We start from the raw sequence: 22,757 nt of genomic DNA on the forward strand, positions 1-22,757 counted from the left end.
TCGTAAAGGACAGCAAATATTGATCCCTGTTCTCTGGTACATGGCAGCGCCCTCATCTGAAACAGGTCTTTGTTTCTGATAAGGCGGCTTCAGTGGGAAAGGTCAACAACATTTTGGTCAAAAGAGCAACAGATAAGAGAATCTTATACCTCGGGCTGTCTTAAGCCGCAGGCCAGGCTTATATTGGAAAATGACATAACTAGTCAGATTTATGGGGCTGCTGCCACTGCTTGAGAAAAGTTTTAATGAATACACACTCAACCACTCTTGCTTGCTTCAGTGGCTATTTTGTGAATGATGTGATAGCATCTGGTCTTTGACAAACATCTTATTGCTTATTGTAAAAACAGATAGTTAAACTCGCACCTGCTCCATAGATCAAATAATGCTTGTTGGGTTTCTGAGGGCAAAAATTAATCAATAATATACTGAATTATTTAATAATGATTTATTGTAGTATTTTCTGTTTTTCTGAGATTGCCCCGGATTGTCTCCTAATTATCATTCCCCCTGACCTCCTCCCATCAAGGATTCCACTCACCCATTAAATAAACAGTGTAGAGAGACAAATTGTGTTCCTCTGATGTTTACATTTTTTTTTTTTAAAGTATATATTTTTGGGCTTTTTATGCCTTTATTGGACAGGATAGTAGAGAGACAGGAAATGGGGAGGCAGAGAGGGGGAATGACATGCAGTAAAGGCCGTCCGATGCGGGACTCGAACCGGGGCCAACTGCAGCGAGGACTGTAGCCTCTACACATGGAGCGCCTGCTTAGACCACTACGCCACACGACGCCCCGATGTTTACATTTTTTAATGAAGTAATTAACAATCTAAATGGCATGAAAATATTATCAAACACATGTTAAAACATAATCATCATTGTAAAATGTGACACTAACTTAGGTGACACATGCTGCAGTTAGAAGGGATAGCTTGTTTTCAGCTGCAGAATTTGTAGTTGTCCAATTTCTTTAAAAAAGATTCCCACATGATATCATGGGATGGTGTATAAATAGCACGCCGCTTTTAGGGACTTTTTGCATGTCATGTCTATGAATTTTAAGCTTTTCGTGTATCTTTTAATGCCATTTCAGTGAGGGGTTTAGGGGTTGGACAGTAGAGAAATGACACAAAAAATGCATGGTGATACAACATGAACTCACTTAAAAAACTGACCTGTTATTCATATGCCAGTTGATCATACCAGGCTGCTGATTCAATTCATCTTGCCTTAACAATCACGATAAACTGTATATGCACTCACACTTGCTAAATGGCTCAAGAGACATGATAACATGGGAGCCGGCTATGCAGGTGGATACTGGAAATTGGCAATTCAGACTCGGGGCATGAATAGAAACCACAGCAGAATATGAACATGTACATGTTATCCCTTTTGCAGAGGCCTTTACCCCCAAACACAGGTGGATAAACCAGTCTGAGCTCAGGTTGTATTTCAGGCAAGTGGAAATGCGTCCGCTACTGCTAATGAGCCTCAGACATTCAGCATTCCTCATTGAAACCTAAGGAGTTCAAAGTCAGTAACACATCCATTTCTAAGTCCATCATTTTCTAGAAAGTGACTGAAACTTATCATCATGTTCACATGCAGCCTGAAAATGTTAACAGAAAGTAAACAGCTTTTCCTGCATTTACAGTTCACCTTTTTGTCACCAAAAAAAGTTTAGCAGTTTTATCAATTGTTATTCAAAACCACTAAAGTTATACTGGCTTTGACCTTTGACCACCAAAATCTAATCAGTTCATCCTAGAGTCCCAGTGAAAACAAGGGATTCCCTTTAAGAGTTCATGAGATATTGCGTTCACAAGGGCAAAACCATGTTTGGTGAGGTCACTGTGTCCTTGACCTTTGACCTTTGACCGCCAAAATCGAATCAGTTCATCCTTGAGTCCAAATGAATATTCGTGCCAAATTTGAAGAATTTCTGGGTGCCCTGGTAGCTCACCTGGTAGAGCTAGTACCATGTGCTAAGAATAAGTCCTAACCACAGCGGCTCACTGTAGAAATAAAGCAGAAATGCCCCCCCCAAAAAAATGTATATCCATCGCTTCGTTCTCCACTGCGGGGAGACATATAAAGAGAAACACACTTCTCTTTTTAAAAATGAGAGGACGACATATTATACAAAGCAATGTACATTCACACCTGTTCATGGCACAGTAAAGTCAAGCACATCTGTGAAGAACGACCTCACTGTGTGGAAGAGCAAGAACCAAAATTGAAATCAGGAAGTAGAAACTGTAAACTATTTTAGGTTTGTTAGGGAGACATTCTCTGTTCTGGTGTGTGAAGGGCTTATAATGTGAATGAAGTAACTGAGCCTTGAATGGCTCTCAGTGCCACATGTTAGTCGAGATGCTGATTTATCAAATAAAATTAGAGAGTGTGTCCTATGTGAGTTGTGCTATTAACAGGTAATGTTTATAAATGTATAATATTCTATATATATTTCTGGGACTGATAATTCACCTGACATACGTATATTGGGTATGTAATAGTTTTTAGTTCATTCATATCCCTACTTCCATTCTCCCCTGCTCAGCTGCTGCGAGACATACTGACAGAAACACACCCCTCCCTCCAGGTGACCAGTGGAGCTGGACTGGGCAAAAGGAAAGTGTCTTTTGGCAAGGCAGGAGGCGTAACCTGATGAGAAGTACATAATTGCTCTTCGAAACATGTCCTCAACACCAGCTTGCTCAGAAAATGTTTCTGCAAACTCATGTTTGCAACCATCCAGAGAAACATACACCACATAGAGTTTTGAATTGGACCGACAGCCCATTAATACCTTCTCTTCAGAAAGGATTATGTTTGCCTGACCTACAGCTTTCTGCATCTCCCTCACAATATACTTCTCATCATCTTTCTTCCAGAGACTAAGCTGAATAAGAAACCCTATTGGAATACAGCAGAGACTAGAAATAGTGAGGATCATTGTTCCAGAAACACCATGGTTGTCAACTGTGAACAAAAGCATAAATGCAAATACACCTGTATATGTACAAAAACTTGCTAAGACTAAAACTACTATTACACCAGCAATGTAGATCAGTGTTCGAAGCCAGAGTGGACGCAGCCACACTTTGGTTTGAGAGACACTGTTGATCATCCTCACAGCCTCTCTGTACTTCTCCTGGTCCTCAATGATCAGGCGCAGTTGGTCTGGCACCTCCATGTCACTGAACTGACCACAGTCCCATTTATTGAGTCCCTCATCATTGACAGCAGTCAAAGGCTGCAGGGCTTTCCCGTTGTAGATAGAAGGAGGCTGGAAGGGCACCACAGTGGACCCTTGAAGCTGCTGGTTGGGGGTGCAGAGCACTTTGAGCAGCTTATTCATAAATTCAGGGTCGGTGGCCTCCAGGTAAGTGAGGTGGCAGAGGTGAGGAGGAACTGAGACTCCTGGCTGCATCAGCACTGGGACGATGGGTTTCCTCTCCAGACAGTCTCTGAACAGAGACATGTTGGCCTCCAGGAGACACCAGCGGCTCCTCACAAACTCCGGGCTGAGAACCAGCAGCACCTTCTGGCTCTCCTGGATGCACTCGGACATGTTCTCCAACACGGTGCGCCCGGGAGTGAAGTCACGATCATGGTAGCAGACCTGCAGGCCATAGGACTCCAGCTGGTTGATGATGGAGTGGGTCCACTGGTGGTCAGTGCTGCTGTAGCTAACGAAGACATGGTAACACTCACCATCTCTCAGTTTGGGAGGAACATGAATGGAAGGAGACAGTGGGACAGTGGACTGTGACTGACTGTCTGAAGGCTCAAGTGAGTTCCTTTGGTCCATTATCTATGGAAAACTAAAATGAGATAAAAAATATAATATAACTAAAAATATAATTTAAACATTTGGGCACATTTTTCAAAGATTTAATTTAGCAGTGTTTATTTTATGTTAGTAAAGCTAAAAGAGTCACAAATTTAGAGATGCTTAGTGATCATGCTACTGTTCAGCATAACTCAATAAAGTCACTTCAAGTTTGGATGTGATGTAAGTTACAGCAAAAGTTTATCTCAAACATTATTATAAGAAAAAGACTTGTACAGCACTTTTCAATAAATAAATAAATAACAAAGTGCATGAGCTGATTCAAATAAAAACCATCCAAACAAATCTGTACAAGTAAAATGTAGATGAAATTAAAAAGACATCACAATATGTGTCTTAAGAAGTAAGATAAAACATGGAACTGACCCTTTGGGTCTTATCAAGTTTTTCTAAAGTTTAGGGTCCCTGACAGCAAAGGCCTGCCTCCTTTGGTTTTCAACCTAGACCTTGGAAGGGCAAGAAATGAACTACCAGAGGATATTAGACTGCGTCCCGGCTCGTAGAGGGATAAAAGCTCAGAAATATAAGGAGGGGCCAGCCCAAGCCTGGCCTTAAAAGCAATTAAAAGAATTTTAAAACCAATCCTCAAATAAATGGACAGCTAGTGTATAGGATTGTCTCCTGAAATAGCGCCCCGACGGTGGCAGGCATACTGCACCTTGATTGTCATGGTTACAATAAAAAAACACGCCGACTGTATCAAGAGCGCTGGACCTACCTTCATCGCCATGCTTACTAGAATAACGGTCATGGCTTGGTTAGGTTTGGGCTCTAGAACTAGTTGTTTAGGTTTAGGAAAAGATTATGATTTGGGTTAATATAGGTACTTCCTCAACATTAGATGATCTTTGTTGTCATGGTTACAACAATAACAATGTTGTTAACTTTGTCGAACGCTCATGGACAATAGAAACAACATAAACTGCTACTTTCACATGAAAATAGAACACCGCTTTCCTGTATCATATATCTGTCTATTGTTGACCATTCCATCCACCTCAACCTCCTCCACCTGTGGACTTTGTCGCCTCAATATATGACGTCACCTCAGTTTTCCCTTTGCTCCTGTTATAATTACTAAGGCCACTAGATGTTGCCTAACAACAAAACATAACTATGGGTTGTAATAACCTGCTGCACAAACAACCTATGGGCTCGTTTTTTTCACAGGATGACAGTCTCGATATGAACATATTTTTTGGACTGAGTTATGAGCCGGCTGCAGCATTTTGAACAAACTGTAGGCGGTGGATTGATTTCTGAATGAGACAGGTATATGGGAAGTTACAGTAGTCAAGGCAGGAGGCAGTAAAAACATGGATGAGTTTCTCCGGATCTGTGGCTGGAATAAAAGACGTAACCTTAGCTATATTTCTAAAATGATAAAAACATGACTGCACAGCTTTCTTCACCTGTGATTCAAATCACAAATCCTGATCAAAGATTCCAATATGTTCCAATAAGTTTTAATATGATTAAAAACTTGTTTAATGAGGTAAAGTCTTTTAATGAACATACTTTTGTTTTCAGAACTCTGTGTGTTTTGGATTGTGATATAAACAGAAGGTAAATACCACATGAAATTTTGAAAAACCCAAATGACTCAGCTTTCAGTAATACATTTATATCTTGTTCAGTTGCTAAATACAAATAAAAAACAGTCAATGTCAAAATAGATAAAAAATAGTCCAAGTCATCCTGATAATCCCACATGTAATAAAGTACAAATCATTCGCAAATAACTTCTCTAATGAAACCGATGGCTTCAAATGCCACTGAAGAAACAAAACACAGACAGCACTTATTTTCAATTAATATCTACTATAACAATAGATTCCCAAATCTATAAAGTGTAATGTGATGTCACTCACTGCAGAATCAAACCTTCTTATGTAACTCAGTGTTGATAAATATACAGAAAGTACCCTCTCATGAGAAAAGAAGTAAGGTCATAATCCTGTAATCAAAAGGGCTAAAATACAAAGTTAGTAGGAGTTATAAAGACCCATGATGAAAATGTACATGGCAAACTAAAAATATTTATCAGTGAAGCACAATCATGAAAAAGTTGCTGAAGAACACGTCAGCGTTCATGGCACCATTGATTTTTCTGAAAAAACAACCACACACACACACATGCAAAAACCTACAGCGTCATATTACTCCTTTGAAGATTAAAAACTATAATCACACAGAATCAGGACAACACAGAATTCACAATAAAGTCAATTCATACCTATTTATGATACAGTAATGAAGACTGATCACACTGTGCGGATGAACAAGAACCAATGGTAAAACTCAGGAAGTAGAAGATATAAATCTCTTCACTGTTCTGCTTTTTAGGGTTGTTAAAGTGACAGAATCAGTTCTGTTGCTGACATGACTGCCGTAATTTTGCCCTTAAAAACTCTCAGTGGCTCGTCTTACTCCACTCACAATACAAGCTGGTTGGCTGCAGGTATGTCACCTAAGTGTATGTTGAGGTAATATTTCTTAAGTAAGAATGAGCTTTTCTGAGACAGATAATTTACCTGACATGAATTGAACAATTAACTTGATTTCTCAATTATCTTGATCACATCACAGATTACATCTTGATTTCTTTCATCCCTCTACTTCCATTCTCCCATGCTCAGCTGCTGCGAGACATACTGACAGAAACACACCCCTCCCTCCAGGTGACCAGTGGAGCTGGACCGGGGAAAAGGAAAGTGTCTTTTGGCAAGGCAGGAGGCGTAACCTGACGAGAAGTAGATCATTGCTCTTTGAAACATGTCCTCAGCACCAGTCTGCTCAGAAAATGTTTGTGCAAACTCACGTTTGCAACCATCCAGAGAAACATACACCAGATAGAGTTTTAATTTGGACACGCAGCCCATTAACACCTTCTCTTCAGAGAGGATTGTGTTTGCCTGACCTACAGCTTTCTGCATCTCCCTCAAAATGTAATTCTCTTCATCCTTCTTCAAGAGAGCAAGATTAATAACAAATGCAAAAAGAACACAGCAGAAACAAGTACTAGTGAGCACCACCAGTCTAAAAAGATTTGTGTTTTTGTTTTTGGAAATATCGTAGTCAATTATGATTAAAGCTAGCATAATTCCAAAACCAGCTACGATAAACATTAAAAAAAATGTAGCAAACAATGTAACCAGTAGTCTAAGCCAGAGTGGACGCAGCCACACTTTGGTTTGAGAGACACTGTTGATCATCCTCACAGCCTCTCTGTACTTCTCCTGGTCCTCAATGATCAGGCGCAGTTGGTCTGGCACCTCCATGTCACCGAACTGACCACAGTCCCATTTATTGAGTCCCTCATCATTGACAGCAGTCAAAGGCTGCAGGGCTTTCCCGTTGTAGATAGAGGGAGGCTGGAAGGGCACCACAGTGGACCCTTGAAGCTGCTGGTTGGGGGTGCAGAGCACCTTGAACAGTTTATTCATAAATTCAGGGTCGTTGGCTTCCAGGTAAGTGAGGTGGCAGAGGTGGAGAGGAACTGAGACTCCTGGCTGCAGCAGCACTGGGACGATGGGTTTCCTCTCCAGACAGTCTCTGAACAGAGACATGTTGGCCTCCAGGAGACACCAGCGGCTCCTCACAAACTCCAGGCTGAGAACCAGCAGCACCTTCTGGCTCTCCTGGATGCACTCGGACATGTTCTCCAACACGGTGCGCCCGGGAGTGAAGTCACGATCATGGTAGCAGACCTGCAGGCCATAGGACTCCAGCTGGTTGATGATGGAGTGGGTCCACTGGTGGTCAGTGCTGCTGTAGCTAATGAAGACATGGTAACACTCACCATCTCTCAGTTTGGGAGGAACATGAATGGAAGGAGACAGTGGGACAGTGGACTGTGACTGACTGTCTGAAGGCTCAAGTGAGTTCCTTTGGTCCATTATCTAAAGAGAAGACAAAGGTCAGAACATCAACTCATATACTGTAAATACCTTACAAGGATACTATTTATGATCATGGTTCAGCTATAAAATTTTTTAAAAGTAACTATTTACCTTCAACAGTGTGCAAGGAAGACGTTAGTGAGGTCACAGAGTCTTAGCAGTTACTGTCTATTGGAACTTAATCCTGTCACTACCTGAGAGTGTGGAGAGACATGTACATTAAAATCATAATCTGGGGTTTTGAAACAACAACCACCACCTGTCAATTGTAATCTGTATATGTGTCACAGTGGTGTTTATTCAACTGTACTGTCGTAGTGAATTGTTGGCTAACATGTTTAGCTTATTTTTTGTGCCAGACAGGATCACGCAATTACTTTAGATTGAATTTCAAGTTATGCCCAGCTACTGTCTGTCGCTGTCTTCCAAAATGCACATGTTTGGAAATCAGAAGGTATAACTTCTAAATGCCACTAAAAATGTACCTACTCAGTTTCAAATGTACTGCATGAACATATCTGAGTCTGAAACAGTCTGACAAAGTCCAGTGAAAATTTTCTCTTTCATGCAGATCATGATTTTCAGTTTTGTTTTACCATTGTATATATAAATGAGGGTAGACTAAATATAGAAAAAAAACTCTCAGTAAAACACAAAGCTATTTAATAAGACCAGAAACTACATCCTCCAAAATGACTGTATACTTCAATCCAAACCTCTCTGTCCTAAAGTTTCAAGAAAAACTGAGCATCACAATTCCTGCATGGTTTACATTTATTCTTTAATCTAAATATTCTTCCTTCTGTTGTATTTGGTCAAATCATTGGTTTCACAGAGGATAGCTAAAAAAAAAAAAAGTAAAGTAATAAGGTTTTTTCATACCGTTAGATAACAAACACATACAAGTGCAGCAATGAGTCGCTAACAACAGTATGAGGAAGTAAGAAATGAAAAATAAAACATGGCACTGCAAGGACTCTTTTAAAGGCATAGTGTATATACTATATAGTCTTTGCCAGTGGAATTCCAACATGGGTGATGTTGGTACAGTGACTGTACCTTTAATGACAACAGTGCTTAAGTTACATCATCTTCACCTTCAGGCAACAGAGATGTGTTGGCCTCCAGGAGACACCAGCGACTCCTGTGGTACAGTAATGAAGACTGATCACACTGTGGATGAACAAGAACCAACTGTAAAACTCAAGAAAAAGATTTAAGACTTCTTCACTGTTCTGCTTTCAGGGTTGTTAAAGGGATATAATCCATTCTGCTGTTCACATGGCTGCAGGTATGTCAGGTAGGATTATAGAGTGATTGCCTACATGTTCAGGTATTATTTCTAAATATAGAATGAGCTTTTATCAGACAGACAATTTACCTGTCATCTATTGGACAAATAATACATCTTGATTCCTTATTTTAACCCTACTTCCATTCTCCCCAAGACTTTCTGGCTCTCCTGAATGCTGTTGTAGCTAATGACGACATGGTAACACTCACCATGTCTCAGGAACATGAATGGAAGGAGACAGTGGGACAGTGGACTGTGACTGACTGTCTGAAGGCTCAAGTGAGTTCCTTTGGTCCATTATCTAAAGAGAACACAAAGGTCAGAACATCAACTCATAGACTGTAAATACCTTACAAGGATACTATTTATGATCATGGTTCAGCGATAAAGTGTATTTACCTTCAACAGTGTCTAAGGAAGAAGTTAGTGAGGTCACAGAGTCTTAGCAGTTAGTGTCAATTTGAGATTAATCCTGTCACTACCTGAGAGTGTGGAGAGACATGTACATTAAAATTATAATCTGAGGCTTTGACACAACACCATAAACACCTGACAGTTCTAATCTCAGTATGTGTCAGAGTGTTGTTTATTCAACATAATGGTGAATTTCACTTTGTTGTCGTAGTGAATTGTTGAATCTTCTAACATGTTTATTTTATTTTTGTTCCAGACAGGTTCACACAATTACTTTAGATTGAATTTCATTACGTATTTTATGAATTCAAAAGCACAAAGATCAGATAAGTTCTGCCCAGCCACTGTCTGTCGCTGTCTTCCAAAATGCACGTTTGGAAATAGGCCAAGTAACTATCATTTCTAAATTCCACTAAAAATGCGTTAAACTGATTTAAAAGGATAAACTCAATTTCCAGTGTGTTACATAAATGTACCAATCTAACAAAGTCTAGTAAAAAATTCACTTTCATACAGGTTATGATTTTCAGTTTTGTTTTACAACTGTATATATATCAATGAGGTTAGACTAAACATGGGAAAAACCTCTCAGTAAAACACAAAGCTATTTAGTAGAACCATATACTACATCCTCAAAAATGACTGTATACTTCTATCCAAACCTCTCTGTCCTAAAGTTTCAACAAAAAGTGAGTATCAGAGTCAGTCCATACATGGTTCACATTCACTCTTTGATTTAAATATTTTTTCCTTTTGTTGTATTTAGTCAAATCATTCAAGGATAGCTAGAAAAAAAGAAATTTTTCATACCTTTAGACAATCAACACATAAAACAGTGCAGCAATGAGCTGCCGACAACAGTATGAGGAAGGAGGAAAATGAAAACCAAATCACAGCCCTGTGTAGACTCTTTTAAAGGCACACTGTAATCTACACATCTTTCCCCAGTGGAATTCCAACATGGGTGATGTTGTTACAGTGACTGTACCTTTAATGACAACAGTGCTTAATTTGCATCATCTTCACCTTCATGCAACAGAGACAAATCGGCCTCCGGGAGACACCAGCGGCTCCTCACAAGCAGCAGCACCTTCTGGCTCTCCCGGACGCACTCGGACATCACACAGGCACGGTGGCATTACTGGTAAAGCTAAAAGAGTCACACATTCATACGTGCTCAGTGATCATGCTGCTGCGCTATATAACTGATTAAAGTGACTTTAAGTGTGGATGTAATGTAAGTTACAGCAAAGGTTTATCTTAAACAATAAATTGGAATATGATTTTTAAAAAAACAAAACATGACTAAATAAGATGAAGTCTTTTAATGAACATACTGTTGTTTTCAAAACTCAATGTGTTTGGGATTGTGATGTAAACAGAATATAAATACCACATGAAATATAGAAACACCCAAATGACTCAGCCTCTAGTAATACAGTTATATCTTGATCAGTTGCTACATTCTCATTAAAGATACATTCAATTTTAAAACAATATAATCGATAAACGATATAAACTAGTCCAAGTCATCCTGCTGGTACCTGCTGGTGGGCCTGACCAGTGTGTGTTTAGAGGTACTGCATTAGGCAGATTCAAGAAACTGTGTTCATGTTTCACAAGTACTAATTTATTTACACAGAAAGTGGCACCGTGATGCACGTGTAACACAAAATATGTACAAACCCAAAAAACTAAATAAACAGTTAACTTGGCTGAGCTGAACATAAGTAAACACATAGTAACATAAGTGAACAGCACATGCACATGGCTGCACTGATGTTTCCTCACCAGCAACCTAAAGCAATTGCTTAAATAGCTCCTTGCATCAACTGGAGCCAACCGGGGCTGTACCATACCTGCCAACCATGTGTTTCCTGAAAACAGGGGTGTAACAAAGTTATTGGTTTTCCCAATCCTTCCTATAGGAACACCTCCATCTACCATTTACAACTATTTATCAATAAATCAAACTAAACGTTCACTAAATAAACACAAAATCAATCAACTTTCCCTCCTTACCTACCCCCATACATAGTGTACCCCAGTGACATCACTGATGATGTAACCAAGTGTATAGGGGAAGTGTCCTCCTGTTGTCCCTGGAGCACATGGTAGGTATGGTAAGTAACAGAGAAAGAAAATCATATGCAATAGCTAAATTTAACAATACCCATCTGTGTTTTAATTCAATCAGAAGTAATGATGGTGTGTGAACTGTAACCAAACAAAATGCAAAACAAAAACAAACCCAGGATAGTTATGTGCAAAGTCTCTGGTTGTGATGGAAGTAAATAAAAACACTAAATTGGTTCACAATATGGCAAAAAGGGGGACAAGTGCTGTGTCGTCACCCACTTTATAACAGTCCCACATGTAATATATGGTACCACAGATACTCAAATACGTTTAGGTTTGTGGCAAACATGACTTCTCTTATAATACCGATAGTTTCAAATGCCACAATATGCTGAAGAACAAGAATATTTTCAATTCATTTCAAGTATAACAATAGATTCCAAAATATGTAACGTGTCCCTTGCTGCAGAATCAAACGTTCTCAAGCAACTCAGTGTTGCTAAATAGTAAGTAGCCTGTTCATGCAAAAAGAAGTGCGGTTGTAATCGTGCAATCAAGAGAACTAAAAGACAAAGCTAGTAAACTTTATAAAGACCAAAGATGTAAGAAAAGGCATGAAAAGTGTACATGGCAAAATAAAAACATTTATCAGTGAAGCGCAAGTGGCCAAAGAAAACGTCAGCTTTATGCCTCCATTGAGTTTGCTGAAAAAAAACACACACAAAAAACCCCACAGTATCCTGTTATCCTATCATAAAAATGATATATGACATCTATTAGAAATTGTGTTTGTGTATCTATGATTATATTATAGACATACAGTATGTTGCATAAATATATATCAATCCGAAATTATAAACAGTGGGTTCCACTTTCCCAGAATGGCAAAATGGACACACCAATTAATAAGATAAACATGCAGAAGCATATAGAATTTTTATATGCATGTCGTTTTAAGAAACTTGCATATATAAACTAAATGTATATTAACATATATGACTGCAACCTAAAATACCATTTAAAAATTCAGCATGTATTTTTAATATTTGCATACATAAATTTTACTATGTGTATTTGATGTATTTAATATGTTATGAATTTATATATTCATATATCCAGGGCATGTATATGTGAGGAATGAGCTTTTCTGAGACTGACAATTCACCTGACATCTATTGGACAATTAATACATCTTGATTTCCTTTTTACCTCTACTGCCATTCTCCCCTGCTCAGCTGCTGCGAGACATACTGACAGAAACACACCCCTCCCTCCAGGTGACCAGTGGAGCTGGACTGGGCAAAAGGAAAGTTTCTTTTGGCAAGGCAGGAGACGTAACCTGATGAGAAGTAGATCATTGCTCTTTGAAACATGTCCTCAGCACCAGTCTGCTCAGAAAATGTTTCTGCAAACTCACGTTTGCAACCATCCAGAGAAACATACACCACATAGAGTTTTGAATTGGACCAACAGCCCATTAACACCTTCTCTTCAGAGAGGATTATGTTTGCCTGACCTACAGCTTTCTGCATCTCCCTCATAATGTACTTCTCATCATCTCTCTGCCAGAGACCAAACTGAATAAAAAACCCAATTATAACAAACCAGAAACAAGGAGTAACGATCACCAATAGTCCAGAAAAAACAATTAGCAGAAATATAGAACCCATTATCAAGACTGTAAGAAACAATCCAAAACATAAGCCAATCAGTGTTCGAAGCCAGAGTGGACGCAGCCACACTTTTTGAGAAACACTGTTGATCATCCTCACAGCCTCTCTGTACTTCTCCTGGTCCTCAATGATCAGGCGCAGTTGGTCTGGCACCTCCATGTCACTGAACCGACCACAGTCCCATCTATTGAGTCCCTCATCATTGACAGCAGTCAAAGGCTGCAGGGCTTTCCCGTTGTAGATAGAGGGAGCCTGGAAGGGCACCACAGTGGACCCTTGAAGCTGCTGGTTGGGGGTGCAGAGCACCTTGAGCAGTTTATTCATGAATTCAGGGTCGGTGGCCTCCAGGTAGGTGAGGTGGCAGAGGTGAGGAGGAACTGAGACTCCTGGCTGCAGCAGCACTGGGACGATGGGTTTCCTCTCCAGACAGTCTCTGAACAGAGACATGTTGGCCTCCAGGAGACACCAGCGGCTCCTCACAAACTCCGGGCTGAGAACCAGCAGCACCTTCTGGCTCTCCTGGATGCACTCGGACATGTTCTCCAACACGGTGCGCCCGGGAGTGAAGTCACGATCATGGTAGCAGACCTGCAGGCCATAGGACTCCAGCTGGTTGATGATGGAGTGGGTCCACTGGTGGTCAGTGCTGCTGTAGCTAATGAAGACATGGTAACACTCACCATCTCTCAGTGTGGGAGGAACATGAATAGGAGACAGTGGGACAGTGGACTGTGACTGACTGTCTGAAGGCTCAAGTGAGTTCCTTTGGTCCATTATCTAAAGAGAAGACAAAGGTCAGAACATCAACTCATATTTTGTAAATACCTTACAAGGATACTATTTATGATCATGGTTCACTTATAAAATACTGTCTATTGGAAATTAATCCTGTCACTACCTGAGTGTGGAGAGACAAGTAAATTAAAATCATAATCTGAGGCTTTGACACAAAACAATAAACACCTGACATTTCTAATCTCAGTATGTGTCAGAGTGTTGTTTATTCAACATGATGGTGAATTTCACTGTGTAGCTGCAGTGAATTGTTTATGCTTACGTGTTTCTTTCATTTTTGTGCCAGACAGGTTTACACCATTGTTTAAGATGGCTTGGAAATGGGACAAATGGCTATCATTTCCAAAAAAAAACCTCTAAAAGTGCATTAAGATGATTGTTAACGGATACATGTACGCAATTTCCAGTGCATTACATAAATATTACGGAGTCTAAAACAGTCTCACAAAGTCCTGTGGAAAAGAAATTTGTACACAGGTTATGATTTTCAGTTTTGTGTGTGTGTATATATATCAAGTAGGGTAGATTAAACATAATAAATACCCCTCACTAAAACACAAAGCTATTTAATAGGACCAGAAACTACAGCCTCCAAAATGACTGTATACTTCTATCCAAACCTCTCTGTCTAAACAGTTTAAACAAAAATTGAGCATCAAAATTCCTACATGGTTTACATTCATTCTTTGATGTAATTTTTTTTTTCCTGTTGTATTTGGTCAAATCATTGGTTTCACAAATAATAGTAGAATTAAAAAAAGTTAAGTAAAAGTTATTTCATACCTTTAGATAACAAACAGATAAACAAAAGTGCAGCAATGAGTCAACAACAGTATAAGGAAGTAGGAAATGAAAAATAAAACATGGCACTGCAAGGACTCTTTTAAAGGCATAGTGTATACTATATAGTCTTTGCCAGTGGAATTCCAACATGGGTGATGTTGGTACAGTGACTGTACCTTTAATGACAACAGTGCTTAAGTTACATCATCTTCACCTTCAGGCAACAGAGATGTGTTGGCCTCCAGGAGACACCAGCGACTCCTGTGGTACAGTAATGAAGACTGATCACACTGTGGATGAACAAGAACCAACTGTAAAACTCAAGAAAAAGATTTAAGACTTCTTCACTGTTCTGCTTTCAGGGTTGTTAAAGGGATATAATCCATTCTGCTGTTCACATGGCTGCAGGTATGTCAGGTAGGATTATAGAGTGATTGCCTACATGTTCAGGTATTATTTCTAAATATAGAATGAGCTTTTATCAGACAGACAATTTACCTGTCATCTATTGGACAAATAATACATCTTGATTTTGACTTTTTTTAACCCTACTTCGATTCTCCCCAAGACTTTCTGGCTCTCCTGGCTGAACTCGGACATGTTCTCCAACAAGGTGCGCCCGGGAATGAAGTCACGATCATGAAAGCAGACCTGCAGGCCACAGGACTCCAGCTGGTTGATGATGCAGTGGGTCCACTCGTGGACAGTGCTGCTGTAGCTAATGAAGACATGGTAACACTCACCATCTCTCAGTTTGGGAGGAACATGAATGGAAGGAGACAGTGGGACAGTGGACTGTGACTGACTGTCTGAAGGCTCAAGTGAGTTCCTTTGGTCCATTATCTAAAGAGAAGACAAAGGTCCCTTAAGTGATCTTGTGGGGACACTATGGGAATATGGGGTACTGGGGCCGTTGCTATGAGCTATCCGGTCCCTGTATAACCAAAGTGAGGGTTGTGTCTTGATTCTTGGTCAGAAAGTCCAACATGTTCCTGGTGGTTTTTGCCCTCCACCAGGGTTGTCCCTTTCCACCTATCACGTTTGTGATTTTCATTGACAAGTTTTTAAGGCGCAGCCAGGGGGAGGAGTGTGTCTTGTTTGGGAGCCTCAGAATTCCCTCTGATATTCACAGATGGTGTGGTTCTGTTGGTTCTCGTCAGACTGGGACCTTCAGCATGCACCATGAGCTTTGGGTCATGACTGAAAGAATGAGATCAACGGTATAAGGCTGAAATTAGTTTCCTTCGCAGGGTGGCTTGGCTGAGCCTTAGAGATAGGATGAGAAGCTCTAACATCCAGAGTATAGTCGCCGCTCCATTGCGTTGAAAGGAGCCAGTTGAGGTGGTTCCGGCACCTGTTTAGGATGTTTCCTGGGCGCCTTCCATTGGAGGCCTACCAGGCATGTCCGATTGGTAGGAGGCCTCGGTGTAGACCCAGAACACTCTAGAGAGAGGTATCTCATCTGGCCTGGGAACGCCTCAGGATCACCCAGGAAGAGCTGGTAAAGATAGCTGGGGAGAGGGACGTCTTGACTACTTTGCTTGACTTGCTGCCAGCAATTGCTTTTAGATTGAATTTCATTATGTATCTTATAGATGTAAAAGCAAAAAGATCAGATAAGTACTGTCCAGACGTTGGTTGTCACTGTCTTCCAATATGCACGTTTGGAAATGGGACCAAGTAGCTATCATTTCTAAATTCCACTAAACTGATTTTAAGGAATATTTGTGCTCAATTTCATAAAAATAACAAACTGTGCAAAACTGTGTAACAAAGTCCTGTAACAAATTTTACTTTCAAAATTTCTTGTTTTGTTTTTCTACTGTGTATATATATCAATGAGGGTAGACCAAACATTGGAAAATCCTTTCAGTAAAACACAAAGCAATTTAATAGGACCATGAAATGACTGTATACTTCTATCCAAAATATGAAATTTCATACATGGTTGACATTTATTCTTTAATTTAAATATTTTTCCTTTTGTTGTATTTAGTCAAATCATTCAAAGATAGCTAGAATAAAAGTAAAGTAATAAAGATTGTGATACCTTTAGATCACAAACATAAAACAATCCAGCTAGCCTATAGTTTCAAAACCAAGATAAGGGCTTTTCCATGTTTCAGCAACCTGTTATATTATGTTTAAATGCACAAACCATAACCAGGGGAACCAGGTATTAGCATCCATATAAATGCACTGAATGACTAGTGGTTAAAATGTCAGTCGTCGTAATGCAATTCTTAAATACTAACTTAAACCTTGCAATCTTGCAATCTGCAGAAATTGGCATAATGATGCTCCATCTTTTTCTGTTGAGAAATGTGACAAAGAAAAGGTCTAGGTGTTCCAAGGGAGTTGGGATGAATCTTATAGCATTTTTCCACCACACGGTGGTGCATGGTGCTATCATGACGTCATCTTTCTACATCATGATAGCAAAACAATGTAATGAATCCATCTTAATTTCATTTATTTCAGTTGGGGTTGCATCATGTACTCAATCCTTTGAAGTAGGAGTGACTCTTCTGTATGAGCACAGAGATAATGTCTGGGCTTGTCATATAGTAGTTAATAAATTCTGGTGGTGTGTTCTTTTGACTCAGTGCTCATGGGTCCCTTTTGTTTTGAAGTAGGAGAACTGATTGTTAAATGGCTCTACATTGACCAGAAAACAAGCTGCAGAATGAGCTTCTGGAGGACAGCCCAAACGCATGTTATATAAAAAAAACACATCCACCAATCCCTGTTGTGACTCTGTGGTCCTCCATCTCTAAGAGAAGTCATCCAATAAAGATCAGTAAGTAAGGCCTGTCTGTTTCAGTGACCCTGGGCCATTTTAATATCTGTGAGATACTGAAAACCGAAGGGAATTTCATTCATCAAAATCACTTTCCTATCCTAGCTGACATTAAAGAACAATTTAGAGCATGGGAAATCAAACTATGCCATCTCTCCTCTGACTGTTGTTCAGAAATTAGGTTCTCCAAATCATTACACCAAGATAGAAACAGAAAATATGAGGGTTCTTTCCCTCAAGGGTGGAAAAACATGTTATTTCTTTCCTATTCCGTTTCAGTGTTTTCATACAGACTGGTGACCACCTCTAATCTTTTGGTTACAGAACTGAACAAGTGCCTCAGGTTAAAGAGGAAAGCAGCTCAAACAATGTAATCCAGCTGTAATCTAGACCAACATCTGCTGCTCTCTTGATGCACCCAGACTGGAAGAGTACTAAGCGGACAGGCTGCTGAACTCTTTAACACCCTTCACTCAACCCATACGCAGTCGGGCAATTTAAGTTGAGGACGGCGCAGGGCATTCATGTAAAAATGCATGTTATTAATACATGGCATTATGCAACAGTTGATGAACATCAGTGTTCTTATGCAAAAAGAGATAGAAGAGAATCTGTAATGTAACGAAAAAGAAGAAAATGAAATTGTGGAGCATAGACATTTTGTACATATATTTATGTAATTTTACAGTTAAGAGTATGTGATATTTTGTACTATGAAATCTCAAATTATGATTTCATCCTTTTGGTACCACTTTCTAAAGAGCCAACTTTCCCAGAGGATTCAATTGTTGCAACCGATGGCATTGTCAAATGTTAAAGATTACGTCCACTCAAACAACTGTTCTCATTTTGCAAAATGATGTATGTTCAGAGTCTGACATCAGGCTGAGAAAGTTTCTTTGTGTAAAGTCAATTTTATCCACAAAGGTCAAAACCATAAAGCACAAATTTGTCTCAGAGGGCTTGTGCTCACCTTAAATCTGATTTTAAAATGTGTATGTACAATCATGATGCTATGACTTGTGCTCCAATATGCAAATTAAGTGTAAAATTCGTAAGCCTCCAGTGCACATACACTAGCAGCTGTCCTATTGCAAACATTAAACAACAATTACTTTTTCAGATAAGCGCCACATTAATAATAATTAATAAACCACAACAAAGAATGCCTTATTAGATATGACACATCTTTTAATATTCTATATGCACAAAATTGTCCAAATGTGTGCCTTGTAAATAGCAGCTCCACAAATGACATTTTTAAAATCTGATCAACTATGATGGTTCAACATCAGTGCCATCTCAGTTTACATTTTGAGTAGTAGCAGTTTTTCAACTGAACCTACAACCTTGCGCAAAAACTTCCACAGTATCATATTCTTTGCTTAAGCTATTTTTTCTACCCGCATAAGCATGTAAGTCCCAGGTGCAAAAACCACTTTAGCTGTGATAAAGGCATTAAACTATTTATGAGTTGTGACAGTTTTAGGACATGGGTAATGAGAGGAATGAAGAGGCAGTGGAACATTATGCATGTGTGTGTGTGTGTGTGTGTGTGTGTGTGTGTGTGTGTGTGTGTGTGTGCATCTGTGTTTGTGTCCGCGTCTCCAGGTTAGTTATAGGTATTGCATTTTGCAGCGTCTGAGCTGGGAGGGTGAAAAATGTAGTCTGACCTAACTACTTTTGTCACCACGTCTACCTGCTGAACATAAATTTGCAGTCACAGCTGCTGTGGTCTTTTTCTCTTTTTCTTCCTTGTCTTTGTTTATGAGCCAACTGAGACTCAATTAATCGTCTTCTCATTCCTTTCGCAGACATCAGTGGCCAGGTTTGCCTGTCGTCATGATTAATATGGTGCATTTATGATGGCTTTTGTGTATGTCTGTTTGTACCGGCATGCATTATGTCTGACCATAAGACATTTGTACTATACGCCTGTGCATGCAAGAATGACTGAGCATGGAACTGATTGATGTATTGATCTGTTTACAAAAGCAGCAAAGATCTCTTCACCAATTTTTAATGTTTGTGTGTTGGATGGCTCTGTCAGTGGCCGTGCCTCTTCTTCTTGCATCACTATGAGATTGACATTTGCTGTGAATGAAATGTCTTACAGTGGCATTTTTCAACACAAAGGATAAAGAGTATGATTTGCCTTTTATAGTTTTACTGTTATCATTAGGATCAATGTAATTCGTCCTTATATGAAAGGTTTCAATACACAATAGTGTTAAAATGATAAGTCATGTGGTGTCTCTGGGATCTATAGATAGATAGATAAATAGAGTGTTATTTTTTCCAGTGATAAAAGTAATTGCAGTGATATGCAGCTAAGCACATTACAAAGAGGTTTTATCCAACTTAGTTGTTAGAAATGTGCTTTGTGTGCACATATGATATGATTGCATTATCACATCAAATCCCTTGGCAAACACAGTATATAATCACAGCTAATACAACCAGTCGCTTGGCCCAGTTTACTTAATGATATTAATTGATTTAATGGATAACAGAATGGGCAGGATTTAAAAGCCCAGGTGGGTAGAGGAGCGCTGTGTTTAATCTATATAATTTGATGTAAAAAGTTTTTTGTTTTTTTTTCAAAAAGGAGATGAAGTATAATCTGAGAACAGCAAAAGAAAAAAAAAACCCTCATAGATAAAGATCTCCTGAAGAAGCAGTGGCAGGTACTTTAACAGTGGGGAAAGGCTTTTTGCTAGACAGCCGGATGTTTATCTTTTTACAGCATGTCTGGATCTCTGTGCACACACACACACACACACACACACACACACACACACACACACACACACACACACAGAGGGAGAAATGTGTTTGTCATTTTTAGCTGTGCTGAAATTTCCAGGAGGCCTAAGGGAAAGAAAAACACAAGACTAAGGCAAAACTTCGTACTATATGGCTGGACCGTGTGACTATGGTCAATGTGTGACGTAGCTGTGGAACTACTTTCAATGCAAAGCAGCTAAAGCCTGCTGGAGAAGTCGTTAAATGTCGCCAGGTAACGTAAGCTAAATAGCACATTCATAACGTCATTGCATCATATTTTAATTTTTCTTAATGCCACTAACTGAACTGAGTCGACAGATGTGCCCAAGGTTTGTCCAAAAAGTCAACAGATTTGTCGCTTGGTGTTTTTGTGAAAAAAAAAAAAATTACGAAAGGGGTCTGAAAATGAAGACGAAAATGTTAAATCATTTTGAAAAAGCAACGGCCAAGGGGAAAAACTTCATCACAAACGCAATGCACTCACTCACTGACGCAGACAGACATTTTTTAATTTCCAGTGAAAACTTATGACAAGCAGTGGTAAGGCTCTAAATCAAATATTCAGAGTGGAAGAAAGAAATGTCCAACCAATAATATGATCCAGAAGTTTTGTGACTAAAAATGTTATAATTTACATAAACTTTCTGTGTATATACAATACATAAAAAAGACAAAAAACTACATTATAGGTCTGTAGATTCCTTACCGAGTTTTATGCTCCTTCAGATACTTTCTTTTAGTTGGAGGTGAGCCATGCTCATCTCCTTGAACTGTTCTAGAACAAGTGGCGAACAGTAATTAATACAGTTTTCCCCTTTTGTTTCATACAGTTTTACTTCAACGCTACGCTGATATGTTTTATATAATGTGAATGGTGACACTCATTAATGACAAACCTGCATAAAATTATTACCAAAAGGATTTCAGAGCATTTAAGTGTGCTTTGGTTCATTATTTTGGTTTGTGCACCACACCTTTACTGTTTTGGTTCACTCTTTCCGCTCTCATCATGTTTTCCAGCCTACAGCCTGAAAACATAAATAAAAATGATCAATAAATGAATAAATAAGTAAAGCTCCAATAAAACATCTGCATGCTACTCCCCCAACACCAAATGGCAAATAGATCTGATTAACATTGACAAGTATTTAGCTGCCAATGAGTCAGACCTTTTTCTTAGAATTTGGCAGAATTTGAAAACAGCTAAAATTGGACTGAATATTGGATTTCAAAAAGTGGCCAGAAACACAACTCCAAATAAATGCTGCAGTTAATGCATGATGAAATACTTTTACCTGACCTGTACAAGCCAAGAATTCATATTAGCAGACAGAATATGTTAAATAAAAGTGTTTAATCAACATAATTTGAGTGGAATTTGTTTTCTCACTCGGCGAGTCATACGAACAAACCAAATGATCTGCTGAATCGATGAGAGTGGAGAGCTCAAGGGAACATCGCTCTTCAAAGTGGAACACTTTAAAACTTGAGGTGCTCAGGGATGAAAACAAAAACATGTGGTACACACTCACACGGACATAAAGCATGGCACACAGAGTACAAATAGTTTCAAAACCATTGAAAATAAACAGTGTGGTTACCTTCCTCCACTGGTCGAACACAGACACTAGTGCACTCACTTTCATTCTCTAAAATCAGTAAACCTACAGTACTTGATGTGAGCGACTTGTATCATATTGAAAGGTAAACCAAGGGCTATTTTAATCTATGAGGTAAATGTGGTAGCCAGACATTACACTATGAAAGCTAACGAACACTTCTGCTTTGTGTTTATTCAGTGTTCCCATTTTGTTCATTGGCGTATATCCTGTGCAAATACATTATGGCAATCTGTGTTGACATTGGGAATACACAGAGAGGGGAGGGCATTATTTACCTAGTTTTAAAAGGTCAGCTGAAGGTGCCACGTAAAAAGAACCACAGCAGGCTTCATCAAGTTATGTCTTATAGCACAAATACAGAAAATGCTTTTAACATCACAAAAAAGAATAAAGGAGGGAAACTGAGATACATGTTATAGCCTGATACTAAAATACCATAAAGGAAATATAGTGTTGTCATCATGGCTATTGTTAAAATGATGATGGCCTTTACATGTCAATGAGAAACTATGAGAAACTCTGTGGGTATGTTGATTTTTTATCAATTCATAGGAATGTTGGGTACGCAGCACTGCCATCACTTAACACATTCTTCTTTCTTGTCAAAACCTAAAGCCTACATTACCCACAATGCAACCCGGCCACCGGAATTCAGGCAGGTGTTTAACGGTAGTGGTGGCTAATCTAGCCTCAGAGATGAGAAGCAGCCACATAGGTCTGCTGAACTCACTTCTTTCTACCTCC

At 39.2% G+C, this 22,757-nt stretch overlaps 3 protein-coding genes across 16 annotated transcripts; all 3 read right to left on the reverse strand.

The window, feature by feature from the left end:
• Positions 1–1,310: 1,310 nt before the first annotated feature.
• On the reverse strand, positions 1,311–3,849 carry LOC147819538 (uncharacterized). Its single transcript, XM_087172313.1, has one exon. The coding sequence runs from the start codon at positions 3,820–3,822 to the stop codon at positions 2,545–2,547; it is 1,278 nt and encodes a 425-aa protein (XP_087028439.1). The 5' UTR covers positions 3,823–3,849; the 3' UTR covers positions 1,311–2,544.
• Positions 3,850–5,472: 1,623 nt separating this feature from the next.
• On the reverse strand, positions 5,473–10,480 carry LOC111650463 (uncharacterized). 12 transcript variants are annotated; one of them, XM_087172302.1, is made up of 5 exons: positions 10,463–10,480; positions 9,460–9,542; positions 9,270–9,361; positions 8,864–8,939; positions 5,473–7,766 (listed from the first exon to the last, which is right to left on the reverse strand). In XM_087172302.1, the coding sequence occupies exons 3-5, from the start codon at positions 9,356–9,358 to the stop codon at positions 6,480–6,482; spliced, it is 1,452 nt and encodes a 483-aa protein (XP_087028428.1). In that variant the 5' UTR covers positions 9,359–9,361; positions 9,460–9,542; positions 10,463–10,480; the 3' UTR covers positions 5,473–6,479. The 12 variants fall into 12 exon arrangements, with proteins under 12 accessions (XP_087028428.1, XP_087028427.1, XP_087028429.1 ...); XM_087172301.1 differs by lacking the exon at positions 10,463–10,480 and adding an exon at positions 10,285–10,454; XM_087172303.1 differs by lacking the exon at positions 9,460–9,542 and having other exon boundaries at positions 10,463–10,477.
• Positions 10,481–11,082: 602 nt separating this feature from the next.
• LOC111650464 (uncharacterized) lies at positions 11,083–15,089 on the reverse strand. 3 transcript variants are annotated; one of them, XM_087172312.1, is made up of 2 exons: positions 15,019–15,089; positions 11,083–14,003 (listed from the first exon to the last, which is right to left on the reverse strand). In XM_087172312.1, exon 2 carries the CDS (start codon positions 13,998–14,000, stop codon positions 12,765–12,767), a length of 1,236 nt encoding a protein of 411 aa, XP_087028438.1. In that variant the 5' UTR covers positions 14,001–14,003; positions 15,019–15,089; the 3' UTR covers positions 11,083–12,764. The 3 variants fall into 3 exon arrangements, with proteins under 3 accessions (XP_087028438.1, XP_023256140.1, XP_087028437.1); XM_023400372.2 differs by having other exon boundaries at positions 14,981–15,071; XM_087172311.1 differs by lacking the exon at positions 15,019–15,089 and adding an exon at positions 14,805–14,975.
• Positions 15,090–22,757: the final 7,668 nt, after the last annotated feature.

Source organism: Seriola lalandi, unplaced genomic scaffold (genome assembly GCF_002814215.2).
Source record: "Seriola lalandi dorsalis isolate HSWRI2012SDOR001 ecotype SW California unplaced genomic scaffold, Sedor1 jcf7180002052274, whole genome shotgun sequence".
NCBI classification, from domain to species: Eukaryota; Metazoa; Chordata; class Actinopteri; order Carangiformes; family Carangidae; genus Seriola; species Seriola lalandi.